Source organism: Pteronotus mesoamericanus, unplaced genomic scaffold (genome assembly GCF_021234165.1).
Source record: "Pteronotus mesoamericanus isolate MK-2021 breed Mesoamerican mustached bat unplaced genomic scaffold, CSHL_Meso_final contig_41, whole genome shotgun sequence".
Taxonomy (NCBI): domain Eukaryota; kingdom Metazoa; phylum Chordata; class Mammalia; order Chiroptera; family Mormoopidae; genus Pteronotus; species Pteronotus mesoamericanus.
The window spans coordinates 8,638,958-8,653,386 of NW_026555152.1; the positions used below are offsets into that span (position 1 = coordinate 8,638,958).

The 14,429-nt window shown below is 41.9% G+C and overlaps 1 protein-coding gene across 1 annotated transcript in view; it reads right to left on the reverse strand.

The window, feature by feature from the left end:
* Window positions 1-1,506: 1,506 nt before the first annotated feature.
* The window catches only part of DCP1B (decapping mRNA 1B), a 49,522-nt gene continuing 36,599 nt past the window's right edge, over window positions 1,507-14,429 (reverse strand). Inside the window, exons 6-9 of the mRNA XM_054577198.1 lie at window positions 9,860-9,988; window positions 6,762-7,628; window positions 4,354-4,602; window positions 1,507-2,071 (exon numbers count right to left, since the gene is read on the reverse strand). Of these exons, the coding sequence (XP_054433173.1) occupies window positions 1,991-2,071; window positions 4,354-4,602; window positions 6,762-7,628; window positions 9,860-9,988 (1,326 nt within the window). The 3' untranslated portion in view covers window positions 1,507-1,990. The remainder of the gene's footprint in view (window positions 2,072-4,353; window positions 4,603-6,761; window positions 7,629-9,859; window positions 9,989-14,429) is intronic.

The following is a 14,429-nucleotide window of genomic DNA, read 5'->3' on the forward strand; positions in this document are numbered from 1 at the left end:
AAGCACTCCAGAACCAAGTGTCCTTTAAGATGGTGACTTAGTCTTTGGTCCAAACGAATTGGGCCTGTCACTTTGAAAGTATATAATTCCAGTAAAGAACGGAGACTTTATTATTTTCAAAACAATCCCTGTGGTGTTGACCTACAGAGGTGCAGGTGCAGCCTGCAGTGTAGGTCTGGCCACGCTGGGCGAGTGTTCATTCTCTTATCACATCATGTGCCTCTTTTCATATTAGCTGTTGCAACTGACATTCCTTTCTATTTTATTTATTTAATGCTGAGGTAAAAAAATATTTTCATGAAATTAGCCATTTGTTACCCCAAATATATTAGAAACATTTAGAATGGAATTTCTCCTTAGCAAGAGAAGCAACTCTAAATATGTAATAAAGATCAAAGAGATTTTTTTTTTTAAAAAAAAAGGCTGGCCAGCAGTTACGTGTATCGTTGATTTTGTTCCAGTTTTAGTCTATGTATTGACGAAGTGAGCACAGTCATTGATTTTGGGTAATGGATCCATGAATGTCTCTCTCCTTGCCCCAGTCTCCTTATAAGAATATTAAGATATTATATAAGCAATTATCAATCCCAAGTATTTTGTTAGAATATCACATGGGTTTTTCACTGTGCTAGATGTTGTAGGAGATATCAAAGAAACAAAAGAAACTGTCTCTTCCCAAATGTAGGAGGACGACAGTAGACTCCTCTGCCTTGAGTATGGCACAAAACAAGGGTTCAGTAGGGGTCACTGCCTTTCTGCCCACCCCTTCTCCTCAGAAGAAGTACTCTCCTGTGGGAAGCGGGCAGGTGGCCTTCGGATCAGCCCTTCACTTGACGGTGTGCCTGAATAAAGGTCTAAAACCAAAAGCCCAGTCTCGGCATCAGAAGCTGTGAGGAGACCTACTTTTCCTGTGCCTCCTTTTATGACCTATAAAATGAGAATAGAACTTCTGTGCAGTCATCTAAAGATCATTTTATGATCCAGAATAAAAAGGGCTATAGAAATGCAAAGCTTTCTTTCTTACTAACACTCAGCAGGAAGTGATTCCCAGGTCCACTCTTTTCGGCCTTAACAACCTGGCAAGGGCTCTCTTCTGACCCCTTGCAATACTGAGCTCCTCATCTCTGCACATAAAGACCAATCTGCTACATAGCTTGAAGGAGTCTTATCATTATGCCTCCAAACCATCCACTACCTATCCTCAGAGGCTAAGGAAAGATCTTAAAATCCTCTGTGACCTTCATCTCAGCATGTTTTGCTAAAAACAATAAAATGTTCATCTGGAAGTATAGGCAGGCATATTCTGCTGGTTGAGTCCAAAAGAAACAGCTGGGATAAACGAGGTGTTACTGGCAATCGAGGCCATTTGCGGCCTCCTAGAACAACTCTCCTCTAGAAACTAGCTATAAATACATTTATAAATAATTTTCCTTCAAAGGCCTGGGAAAAATATGCCAACTGCATTTTTACAAACGAAAAGTTTATTTTGTCTGGTACAGGCAAACCAGTATTAACTTCCAAAGGAGGGATAAAGGCTGCGCAGGTGAGTCTGCGGGGTGACACTGCCACCTTGTGGTGGGCGTGCAATGCGGCACACGAGGCTCAGCAACGGGAACTTGACACATGCTCTGTGTTCACAGACTAACCAGAGCCATTAAAAAAAGAAACCAAGTTTCCAGAACAGCCTTCCCTATGGAGAGGCTAGTTCTTCATGAAATGGTCCCATACATGTAAGAAAAGAAATAATTAAGCTTGGCATTTGCTGTGTGATATGAGCAAAGGACTTTTTCTACACACTCAATTCTCAGTACCAGGTATGCTGAAGGAATCTTTTTTTTTTTTTTAAAGTTTGCCTGAAAAAATGTCTGAAACATTTTACTTCATATTACACACACTTTTTAAAAAGGCAGAAACATTTAGGGTAACGACACTTAACAAGAAAGAACCTTGAGTGGAGGACCTTGAAAATCAGTTTTAAAGTATTTTGCTTTCACATAGTCTTTTTCATGGCTGCTTGTGTCATGTTGGAGAGATAAGCTTCGTAGATTATATTTAAGAAGTTGTCGTCATTCTGGAAAACAAAACCAAAAGACCCAAGGGAAGGTGATTTGGTGGGCAGAAACAAAAGGCTTCCTTTGTCTTAGAGCTGAACTGGCACTTTGATCATAAGAAGCTAATCTCTACCTACTTATCTGACAGCTGGTAGTTTAAATTGCACATTTGAATGTCAAGTGGGATTGAAGGCCAGGCCAGATAATCTGCTGCTGGTTGTCCACGGTCAGTATGTTACATGCAGCAGAGATGGGCACCCCAGCCATGTGGTACATGGAACGAGGCTCGCTCATGAAAAGCCTGGGTCTGCTGGTGAAAACACAGAGGGCTGGATACGGCGGACGCAATCCAGGTCAGCGGTTCTCAAAGCTTGGTTAAGAGATGGTTTGTGGTTCTTAAAGGTCCTCCAATGCGTATACTTTATTTTTTGGCATTAGTTAAGATTTTGCTTGCAATATGCTTCATTGGCATCTCATCAAAGCCAGTATAATTCTCCCATTAGTTATGGAAAGTTTTTGGCCTTGGCAAGTGGACAGCAGTTAAATTGGCAGTCTCTGAGCTCTTCTGCCTGGCTAAGGGCTGAGGGAGAATCACGGGTCTGATCAGTGGTTTTGTTTTTAATTCTGGAGACTTCTGCCTCCCACCCAAATCCTTTACAGCTTTAGCAGTTCACCCACATTCCACATTCCCCTTCATTCCCTCTTGGCACCCCACACACAGAGTTAGCATTATTCTCATGCAATGAAGGAGAGCTACTTATCCCTGTTTTTCTTACACAGTGGTCACAAAGTCCCTACTGTGTCCTACCAACAGGCAAACACTAAAAACAGACTGCTTAGTGACTTCTAACAGTTCATTAGGAAAGTGTGTCTAAAACATGGGAAAAAGTAAAGTGTGTGCAGGGAGTGGAGGGAAAATCGCTTCTCACTATCAATGTACCAGGACTGCTCTGGACTTTCAGAGTCTTGGCTCCTGCACAGAGAGCTTTGGAACAATGTAATCTAAATGAAATGAGCCATAAGAAATTTGGAACGTTAAAATTCAAATTTGTTTTATTTTTTTCCTTTGTTGCTCACAGATGTTGCATCTAAGGCCTTATGAACTTACCATTTTTTAAAAGGGTGGAAAAAACTGGTATCCTGATACCTGTGAACTAGCAGGACACGACCATTTTTTGCCCCTCTTTGCAGATATTCTTCCACTTTCACACTTACAGCTGATTTCTAGCCCTATTGCTTCCATTCTCTCTAAAATATGTCACCTTAAAAAAAAGGTTTTTACCAAAAAGAGACCATTTTCTTTTTAAGATGAGACAGCTACAAAGCACTGGCCTGCTGTCTAAAAGCCATCTGAAGCTTAAGCCAAATACCACAACAATTTTCCTAAAGACTGTCTATTGAAAAAAAACCTAAAGATGTTAACTGAGGCGTCTGAGTCTGGAGAAAAGCATTCCACTTTTTGAGGCCTGTCATTAACTTGAGGATAAGCCTTGCAAGGTGGACAGCAGTCTTGCTACCACTGCGGCACCCCCTGCAGGCCGTGGGAGGGAGCACTCTGGAGCCGGACCGGGGTTGGATCCCAGCTCTGCTACTCACTACTGTGCGACCTCAGGCCACTTAGCCTTGGTGTCTTTGTCTCTAAAATAGAAAAAATAACAGTGCTGTTGTATAAGGATTCAATGAATGAATGTATGGAAAGCATTACAACAGTGCCTGACACAAAGCTCTGTATACATGTTAGCTGCTGCTGTTGTTGTTATTATTTCATAAGAGACCAATAAGACACACGACTGCCAAAGAAGGCCCATCATTCTATCCTGTCCTAATTACAGGTTCCAAAATCATTTGTAAAACATGCCCTTTGTAGTCACAGCCGTTCCTTGCTCCCCTACCTGCTTGTTCCTTGTTCAACAATCTGCTTGAACTAAGCGCAGCCACTCACTCAAGATGACAGGACCTCTGCTCCTGGTGGTGGGCTCTGGGTCTGGCTACTCCACAGCATCTATAATCCTTAATCACAGTGTCTGCTCCTTTCTTTTCTGACAGGTGACAGACTAAAGGACTTAGTCCTCCAAATTACAAAATCCTTAAGGTGTTGAGACACCTAAAGCCACAGTCAGTATTCTGGGTCTCACCCAGCTAGGCACAGAGCCATTGTGGTTCCAGGTGAGCGGTTACATTGTTCTCTTGTTCCCGGGCAGTACTTAAGAAGACATTCACTAACTGAGTCCTTATCTCGGAGTGGCTACCAGCAGGTGAGCAGAATTGGTAAAGGCAGAAGAGAGATGATGGGCCGCCCTACCTGAATGAGGAACAGCAGGGCTTCCTGAAGTTGCAGCTTGGTAAGTGGGTTGCTGCTCAGTACGGAGGGCTCCCGGCTCTGCAGAGGCAGAAGGAGGCTGGTGGAGGTGGCAGCTGGTTCCTGGCTTCCAAGGGGCAAGAGCCCGCTGTCCCTCTCCTTTGGTGGGCTGCAGGTGGGTTGTGTGAACACCATGGGGGACATGAGCAGAGAAGGAGCAACAGTAGCAGGGATGCGCTGAGGTGAGATGACCTGCTCGTAACAAATACATACACAGAGGGCAGAGGTAAGTAGCAACTCACTGAAACAACAGATACAGAGACAAAGAGGCCGCTCACTTCCAAGAGTGGACATAGGTGAGTTTAAATCTTGTTCACGACTTCACTAGATGGGAAAAGCTCACAGGAGAACTGATTCCCATTTGATTCTCCACATTTCCCTTGTTGTTACTAAGCAGTTCCAGCACAGACTGCTGTGGCGACCACTCTTCCCATTGTGTATAGACCGTGGCCTCTCAGCAACACTTCATTTTTCTGCTTTAGTATCATCACTTGGCAATATGCATTTAGGACTGCTGGCCTTCGCCTCGGGGCTAGTTGTCTACCACTCTGACCTAAAGGCCCAACAAACTATGTGAGCTGTTGGAGGCACACACCTTTCCACCTCACTCACTGCTCACCAGGAGGGAGGCATAATTCCCGGGTCCACCCTTCCTGGGTCCTTCCTGATGGGATCTGCCTGCTTGCAGAGAGTGTTCAACTCCTGCTTTTCCAGGCTCGAATGGCAGGGGCAGGTCCCTGGGGGCTGGTCATGCAAAGCACTGCCAGTGACTTGTCTGGCTGGGCCCGCCTGCCTACCTCACTTGGCTAACAAACCTAAAACCAAGTCTTCCAATAGCTTTTCCAGTTATGCAAGTGACACTTCGATTCCTGTCTGACCGCTACAGCTCTCTCTCATCTGTTTCTAACTCAGATGAAAAAAAGAATGTTCCTTATCAGCCTCTTAATGCCCCACAAGAACTCGAGTTCGGGGTATAAAGGCCAGTGATCTAGAAGCTGCTATAATTTTATAATCACTCCCTTGGTATCTCTTTGGGCAGAAACTAGCCTAGAGGAAGGCAGATTGTTTAACTGTCATTATCTGCTATTAGGAGGACAGGGGCTCAAACGGACGCCCCCAAATGGGGACGGCCAGCACAGTGTGGGCAGACAGGAATACTTGCTTACCCGGCACCCTCCCCGTGAACACTGGGGAGAAAAGAGAATTCTGCATGCAGACGTTTATGTCCAACTATCAACCCCAATTCTCCTAGGGTCCAATCTAAGCCACCAAAGAGAAAAAGTCATATAAAAAGGGGGATAATATTACATTGAAACGGGGATGAGGATGAGTGACAAATACTGTTTCCATAGAAATACATACTCAGATTTGAGATTTTAATAAAAAATAAACAAGAGCACTCTGACTCAGTGCCTCACAGACACAAAGACTTACACTGCGTGCTTATGATCTTGGTTTTCAAAAAGTGTGGAAGATTTTTGAGGAACCATTATAAGCTATTTGCCAAAATATGACAACCAACCAATGACGATGTATGTAATGGCGAGAACTGCCTCATTTTTAAACCTATCGTATTTTCAATGAATTTGTACCCACATGAGAAAAGATCCATCTCCAGATGTTACCCACAGGCAATGGAGTAGCTTGTGGTTTTCTCACTGTTCTAAGTTATTGATAAACACAAAAAACCGTCTTCCTTGAAGGACAGATGATTTCTAAAAATCACAGTATTTTTCCCTCTCTGGAAACTGGTGTGTGTAGACATGTGGGGAGCGGGGTAGAGGCATCCTTATCCCTCTCTCCACCTTCATTAAGCTACACAAACGACATAAACTAAAATGGCTGTGCCTTTATGGAGTTAATGGTATGTTTTTTCTGTTGACTGCAAGCCCCTCGGGGCCTGTGGGCTCCGCAGAGGCAACATGCCTGCCTCCTCACCGCTCTGCACCCGCGTACAGCACAGTGCCTGGCAGGGGTAAGTGCTCGGAAGTATTTACTGAGTAAGTGGACAAACAACAATTTATTGTAGACAAGTATAACAAGAAGAGGTCAGATGCTTAATATCTCAGAGTGATTTCAATGCAGATCATAAGTCTGTGCAAAAAGTAGGGTTCACCCCCCGTGTCTATGTTCTTTCCCACATCCATGTCTTCAGACCTTATATCTTGCGAAGGTTGCTAAGCAAAGAAAAGATTCTCTTTCCAGGCAGGAGGTTTAGGTGATAATAAGATGTACATAGGAGGCCTTGACACACTTCTGAATAAAAATGTTCCTAGAGAACAGAAACTGGTTCTAAATTTCACTGTATTACAGTAATACCCCTCCCCCAACCCCTCCCGGTGGACATTTACCTGGAAAAGAGGCGTCTGCTTGTCTGTGCAGGATGTCCTGTCAATCCAGGATTCCAAGGGCTTCCCTGTTCTCGAGCTCTGGCTTAGCACAGGAAACTTAGCTGCCAAGGCTGGTCGGTTGGACGCATGCAGCTGCTGCTCCTGCTGCACAGTCTGAAGCTTCTGCAGTAACTCTTGAGGGGAGATTACTCCAGAACCACTAGTCTGATTGCCAGAGAAAGTGAGCATTTGTCTTGGGAGCGTGGACGGTTCTTTTTCATGAGCCTGATGTCCTAGTGCCTGAGGTGGAAGGGAGCCATTGAAATATAACAGTGGTGGCTGAGCCACCCCCTTGACTGGAGCTGCAGGGGTGGCAGCAGTGAGGGCTATGCTGAAGCTTGGGGCAGCTGGGCTGGCAAGCGCTGGCATCCCGGGGTCGTACTTGCTCACTGCTCCCGGGGCACTCTGCAGCTTCTCTAACAGGCTCTGGGTGCTGGAAGCACTGTGTTCATGATGGGAGGTCCCGATGCTCTGAGGAGAGCCTGGGTGGACAGGTCCCATGACATCTTCCCCAACAGAATGGGTCCTGCCATTTTTGCAGGGCTGCTTTTCAGGCAGCTCTGACAATGGGTGGAGGTCTGCACTCCTGACCAGCAGTTTCTGAATGGCTGGACACAGCTGCTTCTCGATAGGGGGTGAATGTCTTTTGGGTTCCTCATAGGACAGGGAACGCACAACCCCCTGCCTAATCGGGAGCTTCTCTTGCTGCTGCTGCTGCTGCTGCTGCTGGAAGGTTTGTGGAGGCTCCACAGTTTCCTGACACATAGCCTTGTCCTGCTTCCCAAAGAGCGCTGTCAAGGACAAGTGGTGGGGTTCAGGGTCTAAGGTCTGAAAAAGTAAAAATGTCTCAAAATGGGTCTACATATATTTTGGTTACATGGGGGCTTTGAAACAACTTACCTAATTGATGTTTCTTCTGTTTATAAAGGATCAATTACAGAGAATGAAAAAGCCTAATTATAATAAACTTCGCAAAACTGAGAACTTTTTAATGGCAGTAATTTTCACAGCATTCTCCCCTAACATTCCCCAAATAGCCGTTATATTTTAGTGTCTGCTGATTGATGAAATAGGAACATGATCTCTGATGGGCCTGGAGGTTCACAGGCTAGAAACCACTATGATACAAGATAATATACACTAGAAGGTAAATAATCTCTTCAACAGGAAACCCATCTAACTTTGCAGAGTATAAGAAGATACTGAGAATACACAGGAATATGAGGATTTCAAAATTCCTAGTGGCTTTTAACAGAATTCTAGAAACTTAGAATGAGAAACAAAAGTTATTTAATCTAAATTGATCTTTTCAACTATGTGAACTCTAAGACACTACCTATTAAGAAGGGCTCCTGGTGGCTAACTGGACTGAATATTTTTTTTCCTAAAGGATCCTACCAGCCTCCTAGAATCCTATTTCAGCCAAGGGGACTGAGGCTTTCCACACCCAATCAGAGCTGCACAGCTCTGACCAACCAGAGTGGCTCTTTTCTGACCAAACAGGGCAGTCCTTTTTGGACCAAACAAACTGAAAGGATCTGGAGTCCTTATTTGCATGAGGATGGCCCAATCAGAGGCCAGGGGTGGGGACTTCTGCCTACACAAGCTAGCTCCCTTCTGCCTCTGGGAGTGCACTTTCCCTTTCACTGAAGACTGAAGACTCCATTTCCCTGGCTAGGCTGAAATCCTGAAGATGTCTCGCAGGGGCAGAGTAGAACAGACCAGTGCAGCACAAAGCAGAGCTGCACAGAATGCAGTGGAGGGGAGCAGACCAGCACAGCACAAAGCAGATGGGTGCAGAGCAGACCAGGGAAGAACAGAGGCGAGCAGGGCAGTCTGGCTGCAGAGGGGCCTGGCCCAGGGCTGCCTCATAGGCGTGCTGTTTTCACAGCCCTGCTGTATCACAGTTGAGCTGTTTTGCACTGAATAAAGTTTTCTTCTTCACCACAAATTGAGGATTCCTGTTGGCATTCAGTTTGCACTAACATCAATGACCACCAGTTGACAATTGTATACTAGTAGCTTTAAAAAATCATCAAATCATAAAATCTGCCTTGGCCTGGCCAGTCACAAAGCTGCTTCCTTCCCGCTCTGTATTATCTCTGCCCCTTTCTGCCGCTTTCTTTATCACTGGGATAAGAAAATAGGAGCTTTATTTTCAAAGCAACATATTCCCATTTCTCTATTAAAACAACAAATTCCCATGGAAAGCAAACAATAAAAGAAAGCAAAAGGAAAGCAAAAGGTAATTAGAAAAGATTTATTATTTTTTTAAATTCAATACAAGGCTTTCTTTAGCCAGTCTTGATGTCTTTTGGCTCCATGCTAATTTTCAAAATTGATTTAAACCAATTCCTTAAAAAAAAACTTTAATGACAAATAACCATAAGAAATGGAAATAGCCACATTGTATTTACAGTCAATAATGGGACTCTCAGATTAGCAATTTTGTTAATACTTTACTATTCTGAAATTTATATTCATATATATGGATATTCATACAAAAACTGTTATATTTATAATTAGATACAAATACAATGACAAATCATCAGGTCTAAAGGGGACTTCTTCAGCACTCCTTAGGACAGGAATCCAATTCTGTATATATGGTGGCCTAACATTGTACCTGGTACGAAGGAGGTGCTCAGAAATGTTAAACTGAATTTTGTTGCCTTGGCTGTCCTTTTCACAGTGGTCTTTAGAAACCCATCAACTTTGGCAGAATATGGGCCTCGTGGGCAATATTCCTATTAACTTTGACAATGTTATTAGTTTGTTGTTTTTTAAAAAGGAATAACAACAAACTAATCCTCTAAGGAGTCCAAGTCCACAAGAGATTAGCACAGGGTATGGTAAATGCCAAAAGTAAAGATTTTAATCCCTTTTGAGGAAGAGTAAATTGTTAATAATGATAAAGTCTCTGACTTGAAATCTCTCTTTTGTGCATGTACCTTAGAGCATCCTGGAATAGTACCAGGCCCTCCCTTCACTACACTCTGGGTACGAGTCTGTTAGAACCCTTCAGAGACACTGTGAATGAAAAACAGAGAACCACATACCTGGCCAGGCCGAGCTATGCGCTGTTGCTGGCTCTCACAGGGCTTCACTGGAATTGGTTTGATGAGATTGGGGTTGTCGTAAATGGCAGATGAGCTGGTTATCTGTTTTGGTTCAGAACAGGTTTTACACTGAAATGGAAAAAAGAACCTCATTTTTGGTGTAAAAGAAGCTTTATTCTTTAAAAAGAACATATCATCCTTCTTGTTCTTTGTTTTACCTACTTCGTAGCTATTTTTTGATAGAGCTTCATGTACAAAGGAAAAATCTCTTAATTTTTTTTCTGATTGAACTATATTTGAGCTTCAATAAAATTTAAATTTAATTTTTCTTAGTTGGACAGTTGAGTGCTCTAAAATATCACCAAGAGCATCAGCCTGTAAGACCTAGAGCGTCTTAGATAGTTGGATACTTAAAAGGTTATCGATATGCTTAAGAAGTAATAGTGTAAAAATATAGCCTAGTGCTTTTCAATCATAAACAATGATAGCAACTATTCCTTAAATATCGTGTCTGGATAGCAGTGGGGTTTTATTCACCCATTATCAGTTGACTTAAAATTGGAGAATTGTATCATCAAAGTAACTAACCCTTTTTGGTCTACAAACCAAAAAGTGAAGCTGACTCAAACCATTGATTTTAAAATTACTAACATCATCTTTATTTAATAAGTGACTTTTTGGATAAACAGAATAATTCAAATCTGAGTGTTCTGAGCCACTCACTATAAATTAGAATTTCACAGAGAAAGAGACAAGAGACATGCCTCATCATTTCAAACACTGAATCATTACCATGCATTAATCTAACCGACCGTGCAATTGCTTACACAGCGGGATTCACAACAGAAGGGGCACAGCAGTGATGTTGGCATCTAACTTGTTACAACACCAAATACCAGAGTATAAAAACGCTACCTCCTGTACTATGGATTCGCTATAACATTGTTAATGTCAACTGTACAGTCAAAGCCTCAGGTCAGAAAATATTTCACACTGGAATGTGCTTATAAACACAGTCTTGTCCCTCTGAAACACAACACCCCAATGTGTTCTGCAGGTACTGGGCTGTGTTTTCTAATTCGAGCACATAGAGGTACAGGGTCAATTACCACCATGTTCACTTAGGTTTGTGAAGTTAACTGTACAAAGGACTGATTATTTTCCTCCAAGAATTCTGTAACTAATTTGGATTTGGCACTAGTATTAAATGGGGTGTAAAATCACTTTATGAATCATAAAATGCTATTTCTAATTCTTAGGTGAATGGCGGCTGGTCAGTGGCTCGGCTACATGGACTGGCCGGCCTGGCTTTCCAAGACATGGCCAAGCAACACAAGATCAGAGTGCAGCCTAAGATACAGTCACTCACAAAATTTTAGCACGAGAAAACTTTAACTTCTGCTTCCTTTGCAAAGACAGATTACTTTCATTGAATGACCCTTCTGTACTTCTTCATCCTCCCTATGTTCAGGGACCTTGAATTTTAAGCCAGAAAAGACAGATTTTTCCCCCACCTCCACTATGCATATATCCATATGGGCCAACAAGCTGCTCTGTCTCTTGCCTGCATAACCCCAGACAGACCTTCCTAGGTACAATTGCCAGGAGCTGTTTTCTATGTCACTGCAATTGTCTACCCATCTATGAAGACTTGCTTGTATATAAAAATCACTCCCTATCAAACTGCTCCAAATTAAACATCATCCACCTTAATAGTTTGTAGCTCATTTTCCAGTTGCTTAATTTTCTATGCTTCTCTTGACCTAAATAACTTTAAAATACTTGGATAAAAACACAGTTTTGGAAAAAGTTATAATGGATTCTTCCTAGAGAACCTGAGGCAATTCTTTAAAGTCTCAAAAACTATGTCACATAATTGTATTTTATCATACACAAACACACAAACCTATTACCTACACAAAGGGAAGAATGAAAGAAAATACACCCAAAGTGTTAAAAGTAGATTTCTTTGGGTTATAGGATTACAGGTGGTCTTTATTTTCTTTTTTATACTTTTTAAAATTTTCTCATTGAACATCAAAAGACACTTAATAATTTCTTTAATTTCATAAATACAACAGATCACAGCTATTTCCAGAAGAGAACTATTAATTCTTGCCTAAAACTACAAGACACAAAAGAATCCCTTTGTGGATACTAAAAACCTAACTGTGTAGCCTATAGACCACTTCTGGCCCAGTTCATTTTTTTCGCTGAACTTTGATGATTTTATGGTTCACCTGCATCTCGACTAGAAGGAAGGAGGTAAAATAAATGACACTCAAATTAACATCATTGTTACTTTATAGCAGATTCACAGAAAGTTGTTTCTCAAGGGAGAAAGCACAAAGCATAAAATATTAACTCAAATCTTTCAAATAATTTTATTAACTTCATGTAAAAAGTTGTATCTGGTGTCACTAGGCTTCACTTTACCAATATCACATACCTCTAGCACAAAATGTTTCCTCTTCTAACCTGTTGGGATTTTAAGAATTTTACCTTAAGAATTTTAGAGTTGGAAATGATGTCAGAAGTCATTTAACACATACAGAGAAGTAAAAAAATTTTAATATTATCCCCAATATGTAACCTCATTCAATCTCTTCTTGAATACTTTCAGTAATAGAAAATTCACTTCCTCTTAACAAGAACTCTGAGGAAAAAACTTGTTTCCTTCCCCTTTTGCCCTCTTTCCATTTCCCCTGTTACTGTATTTCAGAACCATTTGGCTCACAACCGCCACATTTTCTGAAATGTCTGTTGGTGTGCAGGAGAGGAGAAAACACAGACACAAGGCAAATATACAGATGCGATGGATGCTAATGGGGGAGTATAAACACCTGGGTGGGTAGATCAGAAGTACACGATGGACAAAGAACATGTGAAATGGGCCTTGAACAACTGATGATATTTTATAGGTAAAGAAGGAAAGGTGATAGCAGGGGAAAAGGCATAAGGCACTCTTAGGCAGCAAGATTATTACTCTGTTTGGTAGGAGTTTCAAATATTTGTAGGGGGCAGCGGAAGTAGAAGATAAGGGGTTAGAAGAATCATCTGAGGCAATGTAATGGGAGGCTCGAAGAGTCTACAGGTTCACACATACTAGGCAAAGAGAAAACAGGAAGGATTTAGACTACGGCTGTAGCATGAGCATACAGTTACATTATACCATCTGGCTGTTGGTATACCAATGGCAGAAAGAAGTTCTCCTGTTCTTTTCCCCACAGTTGTAGCAATTAACATTATGTCTGCAACATGTATTTCATTGAATATCTGCACTTCCTGTCAACATTGTTAGAATCAATCTGTGGGAGCATAATGATGAACAGAACATTGTTTCAACTTCATTAAGTTAACAGTGTAGCAGGACAAGTTGACTTAACCATAATAGATGAGGAAGAACAAAATGAATTCTAAATACTAATAGACTGGTGAGTTCAATGGAAAGAATCATTAATCTGAATGAAGTGATCTGGGAAAACTCCACATAAAAAGTGGCATTTTAACTGGGACTTGAAAGATATGTAGAGTCTGAAAGGCAAATAAAATGAAAGGAAAAGCTTTCCAAGTGGTAGGTATAATATAAAGTGAAGACTCCAAAGCCATGGGGGGTGCGTGCGTTTGTGTGTTCAGTGTTATTTTATGAGACAGTCAGGTGTAGATACAAGAGGAGGCACTGGAGATGCTCAGGAAACAAAGTTTATTATACTCACAGGTCCTAGAAACAGGCGGCACAGCCCACCACGCAGGGCCATGTGAAAAAGTCTCACAGTGGTCAGGAGGGAGAAAACAGAAGGAAGGGAAAACCAAGACTAGAGCCATTACAGGCATTCCTGTAACTGGACTAGCTAGTTTGAATCATTTCAGCAGGGTATCAACTGTAGGGGAGGTCCCTAGCTGCCTGACCCTGCCCTGACAGGAGTAAGGCGGAGGAACGGTGCCTTGTGGGTGGTGTAGCCCAGCCAGATAGGGAAGGAATGGCTGTGGATGGTTACCTTGCACAGTGAAGGCATGTTTCTGGCTGGGCCCTTGGCTCTAAGAGTTGGAAAGCCTAGTAGGTGCAGCCTGTCCCCAACCAGAGATTTTTAAGGTGTCAAAACATTATGAATGTTGAACAGTACTGTGTGTGTGTGTGTGTGTGTGTGTGTGTGTGTGTGTGTGTTGAGAGGAGAGAGAGAAGAAAAAGAAAATATTTGTTCAATATTTGCATTTATTATTTTTTGGCCACACAGAACCCAAGTTCCTGGAGGGTAAATCGTCACTTTTGAAGATTAATCTTTAGTGTGCCTAACAAAGTACAATTAATAAAATATAATTAATTATTTGACTATTTGCCAAGTCATTAGGATGCCCTTTTAAAGACTGTTGCAGAATTAAACAAAATAACTAATATAGAAATAGTTGGTACTGACTGAACTGGAATTAAAGCATCTCTGTCCAAGCCCTATGATAGGAGAATGAAACTGGTTTATTCATATTCATATTCGCATTCATTCATTCATTCATTCAACAGCTGTTTATTTAGCACTTATCATGTGCCAGGAACTTCAAAGAGGACAACGGATAT